Raw genomic sequence first — 14,431 nt, 5'->3', positions numbered from 1 at the left:
ACCTTATGAGAAAGATAGATGTTCTTAAAGAAAAAAGGAAAAAATCCCTTAAAGAAATCTATGAACATACTAGCAAGTGGCAAAAGGAAATGAATAAAACAGTTCAAGACTGAAAGTGGAAATAAACCCCAAATTAAGGAAAATCTGGAAATGAAAATTTTAGGAATGCACCAGGACACTCACAGGTAAGCCTCACCTACAGAATACCTACACCTACAGATGGAGGTGAGAGTCTCAGGCACTGAAGACATGGATATGAAATTGCCAACTAATGGGGGAAGGGCAGAGCACTGACTGGCTATCTCTTATCATCAAATGAAGCTTCTAGTACTGAGTTTAGGTTACATCTAATTGAGCTGTTGGCCAAAGGGGTCTCATGGGAATCTCCAAGTAACCCAGATTAGTGCCTAGACTATCAGTTGCTCTCCCCAAACTGATGAAGACAACAGTCACTGAATGTGGAGAAGTCGGGCTGCTGTATCTAAAGGACTGACTCTCACCCCTAATTTCTGTCATCTTTGGTACAGAAAGGTATTCTGCAAGCTACACAAACAAACAAATGCAACCATAAATCCTTGGATTGACAATGGTGTCCTGCCTGCAAGACATGCTAATTCAAAGTGTCACAACATTGCTGGAGTAACCAACCGATTTCTGATTTGACTGAAGGCCTACTCCATGAGCTATTCCGGACACTGTTTGGTGCCCAAAACCCTGAGACTAAATAGCCCAGGGTTCTAAGGTAAAATAAGACTGGTCTTAAAAAGAAAGCTAGGAATAAAATGACTCCTAATGACATTCTGTGCTCATAGGTCAGTGCCCTGCTCAGACATCATCAGAGAAGCTTCCTCCTGCAGCAGACGGGAACAAATACAGGATCTACAGCCAGACATTACACAGAAGCCTTGGAACATGCAGCCCTAAATGGGATGTCTCCATTAAATCCCTGCCCTCAGGGCTCAGGGAACCTTGCAGAAGAGGAGGTGGAACGAGTGAAAGAACCAGAAAGGATGGAGGACTACAAGAGAACAAGGTACTCTAAATCAACATGATGAAAGCTCATATGAACCTAGAGACTGAAGCAGCACGTACGAGGTCTGCACTAGGCCCGCAGCACATGAGTTATGGCTTCTAGTTCAGTGTTTTTATAGGAGTTGTAGAGTGTGAATGAGTGGGTCTCTGTTTCTTGTGCCTTGCCTTGGACTCCTTTCCTTTTGTTTGTTTGTTTTGTCGTTTTTGTTTTATCTTATTATTATTTCTTAGAAACCCATTGTTTTATAATGAGAGCCAGAAGGGCATGGATCCAGATGGAAAGGGAGGGGGAAGAACGGGAAGGAGTAGAGGAAGGGGAAACCATAATCAAAATATTATATAAAAAAAAAAACAGTTTCAGTATGAGGCACAGAGAAAAAGAAAACATTACTATAGTAGTTGGTATTTGGTGGAACCAAATTGCAGTTCCTAGCTGAGAATGTATTCATGGTCCATAGAGAAAAAGAGGTCTCGACCTCCTGCCATCTGGTCACAAACAGTGTGCACTCGCACACACCACTTACAGCTGCTCCCATGCACCTGAGCCACTGGGTTTTGTTGCGTCAGAATCTGATCCGTTGCAGTGATAATCAGTTCCTCATAACAGGCTTTCGTTAGTTACTAGGTTTGTGTGCCTCAGTTTTATATGTTGCCCAAATACATTTAATCCTGTAACTTCTTTGTCTGCCAGCTTTCAACATTATTTAGAATATACATGTCAAAACACTGAACTACTTGATTTCTATAGAAATAATCTATTATTATTATTATTTCTCCTTTTGAATTGGTATATACTTCTTTAAAGCCTTTAATTATTTCTATTCCACATGATAAAATTCTCTTCTAAAATCATTTTCATTGCCAAGTATGGTGGTGTATACCTTTAAGCCTAGCACTTGAGAGGTAGGAGAAGGTGGATGTCTGTGAGTTCCAAGACACCTCAGTTTGCATAGTGAGTTCCTGGTCAGCCAGGGCTCCATAGTAAGACTCATCTCAAAGTTATTCTCAACTATGTTCAACAAAACTCACTACGTCTATACACAGCACAGTTCCACAAATACTTATGTCACTAATAAAATACACACACACACACACACTACCTTGGGTGTAAAGGTGAAGTTCTGGGATGCTTGCTTTAAGATCTCAATTGCTTCTGCATAAGAGATGCTGGGAGAAAACAACACAAAAGTGGAGAAAGGTTAGCACAGCAGAACTATTTTATACTAGGCCAGTTTAAACAAGAAAAAAAGAAAATAACCACCAATTCCAATATAACCCGTGAAGCCGTACGTGAGCACCAGGTGGTGGGGTTCAGGCTGGCCTAGCCTTATGGAAATGAGCTCCTCTGAAGAGAAGTGGCTGTTCAACAGACCCTCTCCTGACAAGCATGCAGTGACAAAGTCACATCGGAAATCAGAGCTGCTTCTCAGAGTCCATGCTGTGCCAGTATGAGGCTCAGAGAGTAAAAGTTCTTTCTAAAAGGTATCAATCATTGACGCATGGAGCAAACATGTATGCCACAGCTGCTAGATGGCAAGCCTTATTCTAGGTACTGGAAAATGATATAAACAAAATGAAGCTTCTAAGATGTGTGTGTGTGTGGAGGTGTGGGGCAAATTAAACGAACAATAACACTGACAGATAACTATTACAAAGAAAACTACAGTAGGGCTGGTGTCTTGGTTCCATTTTAGACGAGATGTTCAGAAAAGGCACTCTGAATTGGTGACATCTGAAGAGAAACCTGCACCAGAAAATGGAAAAAAAAAAAAAGGAACTGTATAAATAACTGGGAGGAATATACTAGACAAAAAGAATACCAAGTCCAAGGCCTTCTGTGAGGAACAGTTTGTCCTACTGAAGGAACAAAAAGGTCAGTGTGACTGGAGCACACTGAGCAAGGGGAAACATCCCAGGAAATCAGAGGAGAATGGCAGTCAGATCCTGAGCACTTTTTCAGGCTTTGGTAAAGCCTTCCTAACATATTCTAAACATTCCAGGACTGACTGTTGAGGAAAACTAGCATTGGTTTTCTCACTAAGAAGTTTCACATGCCCAGCATGAAAAAGCTCCATTGCACGAGCGTGCACACCTAAAAGCTGAGTTAGGAAGACTGCTTAAGCCCAGGAGATCAAGGTTAGTATGAGCAACAAAGGGAGAAGATGGTTAGAGAGAAAAAGGAAGGGAGGGAGGGAGGGAGGGGAAATAAAAGCACATATGTTTCCTGCCTTGTCCCACAGCCACTGAATCCATTTCTCCTCAGGCTTTTATTTTACTTTATGTTGTATTTATGACCTCCGTGTGTGTGTGTGTGTGTGTGTGTGTGTGTGTGTGTGTGTGTGTGTGTGTGTGTGTGTTTGTGCGTGTATGCATACCTCATGTGTGCTGGTGCCCATAGAGGCCACAAGAAGGCATTGGAGCCTCTGGAACTGGAGTTATAGATGGTTGTGAACCACTGTGTGAATGCTGAGAAGTCAACCTGGGTCCTTTTGTAAGAACAGCAAGTACTCTGAATTTGAGAGATTTTCCCGGCCCCTCCTCTTAATGACATGCCCACTGTTACTACTATCTGTGTACTCTTTTAGGAGATTATGAATAAACATGTGAATATAACACCTATTTTAGCAAATGTCAGAGCATATATCACAAACACTTTAACTCAAGATTGTATGTTACTAATCACTGTACTGTGATGAAAACTTTTATTAGACAAGGTCTCATGTGGCCCTGGCTAGCTGAAGGTAACCCAGAATTCATGATTCTCCTGCCTCTACTTCCTAAGCACCAGGATTACAAGCAAATGCCACCACACACAGTGTCATGTGATGCTGAGGACTGAACACAATGACGCTCTTTACGCTTGTGAGAGAAGCTCTCTACCAACTGAGCTACACCCACTGCTAAAACCTGTTCTGAAACAGCGTTTCTCTGTGTGGCCCCAGCTGTCTTAGAACTCTGTAGACCAAGCTGGTCTCGAACTGAGAGATCTGCCTGCTTCTGCCTCTCATGGCAGGAACTTCATTTTTTGAATTAAGATATAACATTCTAAGTATTTGTGTGTGTGTGTGTGTGTGTGTGTGTATTGACTTTAACTAATTATCCATTAATGGTATTTCAGATGTTTCCAATCTTTTGCTACTATAAGTCATAACTAAACACCTCTCTAATGCATATGAAAAAATAGAATGATTGGATCAAAATGTAATTTTTATGTATTCTGAAGTATATCAAATTTAATGGCCTCCCTTTCACAAGGTCATAAAACTGTACATGTATCAGAAGCATATGAACATGTTTGTAGCAAAGAAACACCAGTTTCCTTGCAAGTTATAAGAAAAGATACTGCAACAGTATTCTGGATGATTTTAAAAAAAAAATCTACAAAGCTTTCTGAAGGACCCTGAACTCAATCTACCCAGAAAACTTATGCTCTGAATTTCATACCTATGCAAATGAACTAGAAAATGTTTTTACAGTACAAATAAAGCCAGCTCCCAAAGCCATGTTTTGAGTGACAGACTTTGTTCTAGAGTGAACATTTTATTCAAATTACACGCTGCATGTCTAAGGAAGCAGTAGTGCTGGCTGGCTGTGGGAGGGTAATTTAAGAGCTGAGCACTGGGGCTGGAGAGATGGCTCAGCCGTTAAAGGCTAGGCTCACAACCAAAAATATAAGAGCTGAGCACTGTGCAGAAGGGAGTCTGAAGCTTAGGGAGAATATGAGCAACTTGCCAGAGACCGCGCATGTAAAGTAAGAGGCAGTCTGCTGACTCAGTCCCTGCTTTCAGGGGCTAAGATAGCGTCTAACATTTATATTTTCATGTGCTATGCCAGAGTAAGTCATAGGCACTGTGTTCTTCTGACTCCACTGCTTAGTAATACTAATTGCTTTGACTGAAAACATGGTTAACTTTTATAATGTGATAAGTACATTCAAAGCTTAAGCATCTGTACATGAAATACTTTGTCAGTAGTTCTTTCCTTGGACATTCCACTGTTCTCATCTACCAGTTCGTATGATCTACCAATTACACTGAGAAACGTTAAGAAGCGGTAGTTTTTATACAGTTGTTATGCTTCATTATGAAGAAATAATGATTTGAAACGTTTCTTCTGGGGATAATGATCTCGTCCATTTCCTCTCACCCCCACACCCTCCAATTAAAGCATGGCTCTCAAGTTCAGATTACAGCTCTGACACTGGATATCCTTAATGGGCTTCGCAAAGTCTCGCTACTAAGTATGTTTCTTGATATGCATAAAGGATACTTCTTTGCCTTTCCAGAAACTGTTTCCAAAGTGCGCGAGGAAAAAAAAGGGAAAGCGTTGTGATTTATTTAGTTTACTTTGAGGATCTAATCATGGTATTTGACACACTATGGTAGTTGGTATGAGACATTATAAGTACTCTAGAGGTGAAATGGTAGATGGCTATTGCTTATATCCAAGTAGTATACCATTGTATAGAGGGCCTTAATCATGCAGACTTTAGTATATCTAGGGTTCTAGGAACCAATCTCCAGGGATGCCAAGGGATTACTATATAAGGTATGAATTTTAGTAATACAAACCAATTTCTATATTCTTTTATCTTGCTATGATCCATCTATTTAATGACACATGTTATCCTGGAAGAGCTTGAAGGGGCTCGAGACCCCAAAAGTACAACAATGCCAAGCAACCAGAGCTTCCAGGGACTAAGCCACTACCTAGAGACTATACATGGACTGACCCTGGACTCTGACCCCATAGGTAGCAATGAATATCCTAGTAAGAGCACCAGTGGAAGGGGAAGCCCTGGGTCCTGCTAAGACTGAACCCCCAGTGAACTAGTCTATGGGGGGAGGGCGGCAATGGGGGGAGGGTTGGGAGGGGAACACCCATAAGGAAGGGGAGGGGGGAGGGGGATGTTTGCCCAGAAACCGGGAAAGGGAATAACACTCGAAATGTATATAAGAAATACTCAAGTTAATAAAAAAAAAAAAAAAAAAGACACATGTTATCAACTATGAGCTAAGTATAAAAGCAATAAAAATAATTAGAATATGGGTCTTGCCTCAATCTGGTATAAGGAACACAGAGATATATTAACAAAAATTATAACTCAATGTGATACAGTGGTCAAGTATGAGCAAAATCCAGAAAAGTAGTAATATCTACTTACATTAGGAAGTTGTTTTTTAGCATATGTTCTAGTCTGTCCTTGGTAAGAAAAAAAGAGAACAGAGTTTAAATGTAATTCTATTTACTATATATATAATTAATACTCGTAAAAAGTTATGCATTTGGCTGTATCCATAGGCTTATTACCTTCTGGCCAGAAGCTATGAACTGGTGACACAGTTCAACATCTTCAGGACAGTGTGAGAGAACCATCTCGGTGGTGGCCTTGAAGAGTCCTTCCATGACCTATGAGGAATGAGACACAAGTGTCTGAGCAGCAGTTTTACACAAAAACCTCCAGGGCTTCAGGGCTTAAAGGACTTTCTTCTAGCTTCCCAGCAACTAAAAATCCATTACGCTTGTTAATCCCTGAACATATTACAGTGACTCAGATCAATATTGGTATTGAAATGAGTTGTCAAATGAACACCTTCCATTGACTGATGTCTCTTTACTTATTAATGAACTCACTTGCAGAATTAAGACAATCATAGCACCTCATTCACAGGACTATTGTGAGAATTATATTAAATAATCCTATAAATTACCTTAGCTCTTGGTTCAAAGAAATATACATGACATTAGATTTTGTGAGGAGAGAACTTTTTGTGAAATGATTGGGTCAGTCAATGGTAAATGAAAGGAACCTTGAAAATTTGAGAAGCAACAACATACATCTGGACAATAATTGTATATAACGTTATTTGTTAATATAAAATATAAATTAGAATTTATATTAAAATATAAATTCTATCAAGCATATCCCTGTAAGACTCATGGGTGACATGTTTTCCTTAGAAGAAAGCAGTAATTAGAATGCAAAATATTTCTGAAGAATTTAATTTAATTACTTGTATTTTTTGAGATAGGGTCTCATCAGCCCTGGCTGGTCTGGAACTCACTATATAGGTCAGGCTGCTCTCAAACTCAGAGGACTGGGATTATCAATGTTGCCACCACACCCAACTAAGAGTTTGAGTTTCTAAGTTACCAATAGCATGAACAGTAGTGACAACTAATGTGGGGCATAGAAAACCAAGAGGAACCCAAAAATAAAATAAGAATAAAGAAAAGTTGTATGGCATAGGTGGGAGAATGCTGGTTTAGCTCCCTAACTTGCATAAACTGGACAGTGTGGCAGTGGCAGTTACAAGCACAACTATAACCCTAGCACTGGAGAGGTGCATTACTCCAGGATATATAAAATCCTGTTTCAAAAAACCAAAATTCTAAAATGTTTACATTCTAAAAGAAAAAGAAAAGTAGACCAATCCAGTGGAGGGGGAGTAGAGTCAGGGGACTTGAAAAAAGAGGAACAGTCATCGGAGGTCAAAGTCCCTCCATGTCCAGGTGCAGCCTCTATCCCCTTCCAACACGACAGTGAGAGACAAAGCCAAGTACCTGAGTATGTCCCTCAATTACAGAGCAAAGCCCACCATGAGAAGGGAGAGGAGCAGCCAGACTGCATGGTCCTTCTGCTCGGTGGAAGAACAAGCCTTTGACCATCTGGGTTGCTCTACTGCTGTCTTATGAGTAAAAAATTTAATTTGAAGATGGAAATTCCTGCCCTCCATCCCAAACTCTGACTTTCAGAATAAGTTCTATAAATACATCTAATAAAACCAGGAACTACAATGAAGGGTGAGTATTAAGATGTTTAGAAAAGTTACTAAAATAGTCTTTAATAATTAATTACTTATAATTCAGGAACACTCATAGTCAAAACTTAAATGCACTGGAAGAAAAGGAAAAGCAGGAGGTTATTTTCTTCTGTCTTCAGAAAAAAGATTTATATATTTTGAGTCATTCAACAATATATGCTGAGTACCACTAGTAGAGTGAGTTAAGTAGCAAATCTGCCAACAGAACTTAAATATTCTCTTTTAATACTGAGTATTATTATTACAGTTAACTGCATGGTTGTGTCAGCACATATGTACCACGCGCAGTACATGGCAGAGGTCAGAGAACGACTTTCACAAGCTGGTTCTCTTTTTCCTCCAAGGCTTCCTGGGTTTGAACTCCATCAGGACTACACGACCAAGAGCTTTATCCATTCTGAGCCATCATGCTGGTGTTCAGACATCATTCTTACCCAATCTCAGTGCTTAGCTGTCATGGCTTCATGAATCAGCACCAAGACGTGCAAAATCAGTCAGAGGTCTTCTTGTGCAATTATGAGGGAAACTGCCCAAACGGGCGTTTTTTTACTTTTTATTATGAGACAGGGCCTTAAAGGTTTAATTTTTACATTAATTCTTGTTTTCTCTTTTTGAATCAGCCTCACTTCATACCTTAGAAAAGCCTGGATCTTTTAATCCTTCTGCCTCTGCCTCTCAAGTCAAGGACTATAGATTTGTGTTACCATAACCAAATCTAAACTGGCAAATTAATGTTCGGCATAGCAAAAAGCCTTTCTCTGAATGGTACTGCTAAGAGAGTGAAGAGACAAACTGCCAACACTGGGAGAAATACTTGCAAATTATGAATATGAAAAAGGATGTACATCTGAAAACGAATAAATCTCAGTACTCAACAACACAGGGCCAGGTGTGGAGGTGCACAGCTTCCAGCACTTGGGGGCTGGAGGGCAGAATGCCTGAGTTCAAGGCCATCCAGGGCTACACAGAGACCCGTCTCACAAACCAAAACAATCAAAGCTCAACAACAAGAAAACAAACAACTTGACCCAAGACAAGAAATTGATGGCTACTAGGCAGATGAAAAGATGCCTAACACAGAAAGCCTTAAGACACATTGGAGAAATACAAAATAAAACCACAGCACAATGCTGGTGCCAAGCTAATAGAATAGCACACAGTCATTCATTGGTGAGTGTCTGTCTGTCTCTTCCACAGACTCACGGATACAAGCACATCTTTAAATAAGAATTAGTGCCAAGAAGACAAACTTGTCTTTGCTTATTACTTGCAGGAATGCATCAGAGTCCTATCACCTTCTAAACCAGACTCCTGAAAACAGCAACAGCAACAACAGCAACAGCACTGAACATCGAACATGGATCTCACCACCTCACTCCTTGGACCTGGCCCAAGAGAGATGAAAACTATGTTATCCTAGAACCTGCACTAGAAGGTTCATAGAAACTGTTCTCATTGATTCCCAAGACTGAAGTAACTCAAGTGTTCTTCAGCACCAATGGTCAGTGACTGTGGTGCACCTGTGTGAGGGAAGCACCTGACATCAGGAGAAGCTGGTATGTCACACACTGAGAGGCAGAAGACAGTCGGATATGCACACACTAATGTTCACATGACAGTCTGCAAAAGGGCAAATTACTCAACAGAGACGGGGAAGAACAGCAGTTGACAGTGGGAGGAGTTAGAACGCAATGCAGCAACAAGCCACAGCTGTTTTGTAAGAGCAAAATTGTTCTATATTTTGACTGTAGTCATAGTAACAGAGGTGGATATATGCCTTAAAACTTACAGTTTACATGAATGTGGTACTAATACAACAGCTATAAATCAAAACTGTTGTAGGAAGCCACTGTGTGTTTCTCAGTGTCAGAAGAGTTGCCTCCTCACCCAAAGCCACTGGTTACACAATGGCTCATCTCTCTGGGGTCATCTGAATTTGTTTATCACTCCCAGACTTATTTAAAAAATATATATATATATATATGAAATGATACCAGCAGGAGTATCTTAGGGTGGTGACATTCTGGATAACATGACTGCCATTATGGTTCACATTATTCTTGGATATTTATCATTAGTGCTTAAAAATCCATCAGCTAAATATCTATAAAGAACATAAACAACAGAGAATTAATGAATTAGGGAAAAGAGAGAATGGAATAATGATATAGTTCAAAGATGTTTTAAATTTTGTTACATTTTTTAAAAGATTTTTTTATTGTATATGTATCAGTGTCTGCTTGCATGTATGACTGTGTACATGTGCATGCCCAGTGCCTGTGGAAACCAGAAGAAGGCATCAGATCCCCTGGAACTAAGATGGTTGTCACATGGGTGTCACATGGGTGCCACACTGGTGCTGGGAATCAAACCCAGGTCCTCTACAAGAGCAACCATTGTTCTTAACCACAGAACCATCTCCAGATCCTCCAACCCCAGTACTATATTTTATTAATTTTGTGATGCTATAGTACTACTGTGAAGGTCAGTGGGAGTCAGTCCTCTTCCGCCCTATGTGTCCCAGGCATCAAACTTAAGCCATTAGGCTTGACAGCAACCACCTTTACCCACTGTATGAAAAACAGAACTGCATTCTGTTTACATAAATGTAAAGATAACACCGTGGTATTTACTTATCCGTTTCTCAATGTTCTTATGAAAAAAAAACTTGAGGAAATGAAAGTATTTTGCAATCTTGTCATGTGTCTAACAATTTACATATTGTCTTCATAACCTTTCCCTTTGCTGTATATGCTGAGACAGGAGGACCAAGAGTGCTTCCTTTCCTTACAGTGCTCTCATATCTAAGTGAAGAAAAAAAAAAAAACACTGGGTAGTGGGCTCAGGTGAAGCTGTTGAAGGAATTCATACTGTCCTTTAAGGCTCAGCATTTAACTCCATATGGCCAGCTACAGGGTTATCCCAGAGGCATCACGAGCATTTTGAACTAGAGAAATCCTCAGGGGAAGAGAATTCATCCTGTGAGCGATAAGACCTTGGAAACCATCTCTGTCTTTAGCCATTACATACTAGCAATAATGACTTTGCCATCACTGCCTGCTCCTTGAAGGGACAAGCAGGAATGCCCCACGAGTGATACTGACCTACACGGAAGGCATAGCGATGAAGGTTGAATAAGCTATCTGGCAATGTTGGTTGCCAATGGACTCTTCAGGAACTGCCCATTCAAAGGCGCTGCCTTTCTCAAGGTTGTTTCTTTAAGGGTAGCTAACCATGTTAAATAACTGGTTGACAGGAAAAAGCACAAAATTCCATCCTCCTGTACTCCTAAAGGAAAGTTATTTCTAGCTCTGGACTTCCTTATAGAAAAGGTAGCCATCTCTCTTGATGTACCAAAGTCCAACTTTTCCCTCTACTCAATGCTTTGATCCTTTCCTTACAGGCAGTGTTCTCAAGAGCATTCCTGGAGATTCCTCAGAAAATTGTTAATAGATCTATCTGAAGACCCGGCTACACCACTCTTGGGCATATACCCAAAAGATGCCCCACCATGCTACAGGAGCACATGTTCCACTATGTTCATAGTGGCCTTATCTGTGATAGCCAGAAGCTGGAAACAACCCAGATGTCCCATGACAGAAGAATGGATACAGAAAACGTGATTCATTTACACAGTGGAATACTACTCAGCGATTAAGAATGAGGATATCATGAGTTTTGCAGGCAAATGGATGGAACTAGAAAATATCATCCTGAGTGAGGTAACTCAGACCCACAAGGACATGCATGGTATGTACTCACTAATAAGTGAATATTATCCCCCCCCCAAAAAAAAGGTACAGAATACCCAGGATACAGTCCACAGAACTCAAGAAAGTTAACAAGGTAAAGGGTCCAAGTGAGGACACCTCAGTTCCACCTGGGAGGGAGAAGAAATCAATCACAGGGCAGAGGGAGGGAGGCAGGTAGGAAGGGGCATTGAGGGGAAAGGGGGAACATGATCAGGTCCTGGGGAGGGGGAGAAAAGGAGTGAAGTCCCGAAGGCCAGCAGAAAGAATGGAAACAGGCAACCCCAGGAGGTAGGAGGTGTGGAGGGGTACAGAGTGTACCCGAGACCTGGGAGGTGAGAGACTCTCAGGACCCAAAGGGAGGGACCTTAGATGAAATACCCAATAGTGGGGAGAGGGAACTTGTAGAGTTCACCTCCACAGAAAGACAGGGCATCAAGTAGAGGGATGGGGCTGCCATCCTACAGTCAAAAACTCTACCCAGAATTGTTCCTGTCTAAAAGAACTGCAGGGACAAGAGCCCGAGGAAAGGAGGTCCAGTGACTGGCCCAAAGTGGGATCCAGTTCAAGGAGAGGATCCAAGGCCTGACACTATCACTGAGGCTACTGTATGCTCACGAAAAGGGGCCTATCATGACTGCCCTCCAATATAACCAGCAAACAGCTGAAAAAGAGTCAGATGCAGACACTTGCACCCAATCAACGAACCCCTATAGTTAAATTAGGGAAAGGCTGGAAGAAGCTGAGGAGGAGGGAGATCCCCATAGGAAGATCAGCAGTCTCAACTAACCTGGACCCCTGAGATCTCTCAGACACTGAGCCACCAACCAGACAGTACACAGTAGCTGGTCGGAGGCCTCCCACACATATACAGCAGAGGTCCACCTGGGCTGGCCTCAGTGAGAGAAGATGCATCTAGTCCTGGAGAGACTTGAGCCCCCAGGGAGTGGGAAGGTCTAGTGGGGTGGGGGAGCAGTGGGGACATCCTCTAGGAGACAGGGGAGGAGGAATAGGATGAGGAGCTGTCAGAGGGTAGACCAGGAGGGGCTTCCTCAGGTAAAACACTCATACATATAAAATAAGATAAAGTAAAATAATCTTAAACAAAAGCCTGGGACGGAGAAATGGCTCAACTGATATCTACTGAAGATCCAATTTCAGGTCCCAGAATCCATGTGGGTGCATTACAACTGCCTGTAACTCAAGCTCCAAGGGGGTCCAAGACCTCTGGCCTATTTGGTATTTATTCTCATTGTCTCTCAAAGTTTTTGTCTGTCTGTCTGTCTGTCTGTCTGTCTCTCCACTTAAAAAAAGAAAAGAAAAGCACTCTGATGGCAATAAATCTGTCATAGAACTTAAGAGAAAAGAACAGGGCCATAAAGTCGTGGCTCTCCCCTACCTCAGTGACTATGTTAAAATGGTCATTTATTGGGTGAATAGGAGTTTATGACACACAATATGTAGAAAGTAAACGAACGGTTCATTATTTTTAAATTAGGCTAAATTAAATTGAACATTATAAATCCAAACTAAGAGACCAAATATTACTGATAGAGAGAATTTAGAATAGTAACAACAAACTATTTCTGAGTAATTAGTAAGTATCAGTCAGACACCTGCAAACACCCAGCTGCCCTATCTCAACTGCTCTGTGAAGTAGGACTTAAGGTGTATTACTGAAATGGATTCCTCTTTTCTCCACCCCATGACTCTCTATAATGCAGAAGCACTACAATGTCAGCGATTCCTGAAGATGACACAATGTATGCCTACCTGCATGAGATCCTGAAGGCTTTCAACAAAAGAAACCTCGGCTTCGACCATATAGAATTCAGCCAGGTGTCTCCGGCTCTGCGAATTCTCAGCTCGGAACGTTGGGCCGAAGGTAAACACTTGGGTAAAAGCTCTGCAAGTCAAGATTAAGAACACAAACATAGAATACGTGATTCATTTAAGGATCTTAAGAAAAAAAAATTGCATCTATGCTGAGCCCACAAACCCACACATACTAGCTGCTCTATTTCTCTAATGGGGGATAATAATAGTTTCATTAAAAATGTTACATTTATAGAAACCATTTTATCCCAAAGGAATCTGCAACTGCTTTATAAACCCTATGGTTTTCTAAATATAGAAGTCTAACCACTCCTGGGTGCACTCTACTGCAGCTGCCTTAAGCAGCAGGCAACTACATTTCAAAGCAATCAAGAACAGAGTAAAGGAAAAACAGCACAACCCAAGAAACAGAACTGAGTTAACAACAATGAAAACTAGAATTTCATGTGTATAAGGTTTGCTCAACTTATTTTTTTTTCTTTTTTCTTTTTTTTCGGAGCTGGGTACAGAACCCAGGGCCTTGCGCTCGCTAGGCAAGCACTCTACCGCTGAGCTAAATCCCCAACCCCGCTCAACTTATTTTTAAAGACACAGAGAAGGATGTCATTACCATGTAACACCCTCAGTAGATACATGTAATGAAAGGAAATCTCAGCACCAGGCCTGGCATGTCTATGAGCTGCTGATCAAGGAGGCCTAAGGGGCCCCAAAACAGTGCTCTTGGTTGTCCACCATAAGTAGTCTATAACCCTACTGGCAAAGGCATAGCACACCTCAGTTGAAAGGACACAGAAATCAAGCTGGAACTGACTTGAAAACTTCCTGCTAATTTTTATAGTACTAGATGGTGCTATGCAAGCCACTTTGGGAAAAAGGACATTAATGGTCTTACCCAGCACAGGATGTGATAGACCAATGGCACAACAGTGGTATGAAGGTTATGGGGGGGAACCTTAAGGGGAACCTATTATTATTGTTTTGCTAAATAAA

The 14,431-nt window shown here is 41.2% G+C and overlaps 1 protein-coding gene and 1 long non-coding RNA gene across 4 annotated transcripts in view; one reads left to right on the top strand and one right to left on the bottom strand.

Moving 5' to 3' along the window:
* The window catches only part of Nars2 (asparaginyl-tRNA synthetase 2, mitochondrial), a 114,440-nt gene that overhangs the window by 31,913 nt on the left and 68,096 nt on the right, over positions 1 to 14,431 (bottom strand). For all 3 annotated transcript variants that reach the window (NM_001398738.1, XM_087656709.1, NM_001034921.2), the window contains 4 exon segments: positions 2,133 to 2,199; positions 6,197 to 6,234; positions 6,343 to 6,441; positions 13,379 to 13,511. In NM_001398738.1, the coding sequence (NP_001385667.1) occupies positions 2,133 to 2,199; positions 6,197 to 6,234; positions 6,343 to 6,441; positions 13,379 to 13,511 (337 nt within the window).
* LOC108349194 (uncharacterized) lies at positions 813 to 13,490 on the top strand. Its single transcript, XR_015651881.1, has 6 exons — positions 813 to 1,033; positions 7,620 to 7,836; positions 8,477 to 9,026; positions 9,130 to 9,573; positions 11,260 to 11,606; positions 13,330 to 13,490. It is a non-coding gene; the product is annotated as an uncharacterized LOC108349194 (long non-coding RNA).

This window comes from Rattus norvegicus, chromosome 1, assembly GCF_021556685.1.
Source record: "Rattus norvegicus strain SHRSP/BbbUtx chromosome 1, alternate assembly SHRSP_T2T, whole genome shotgun sequence".
In the NCBI taxonomy this organism is placed as follows: domain Eukaryota; kingdom Metazoa; phylum Chordata; class Mammalia; order Rodentia; family Muridae; genus Rattus; species Rattus norvegicus.
Note: the sequence above shows the minus strand (reverse complement) of the source record. Positions and strands in the feature narration are given on the sequence as shown.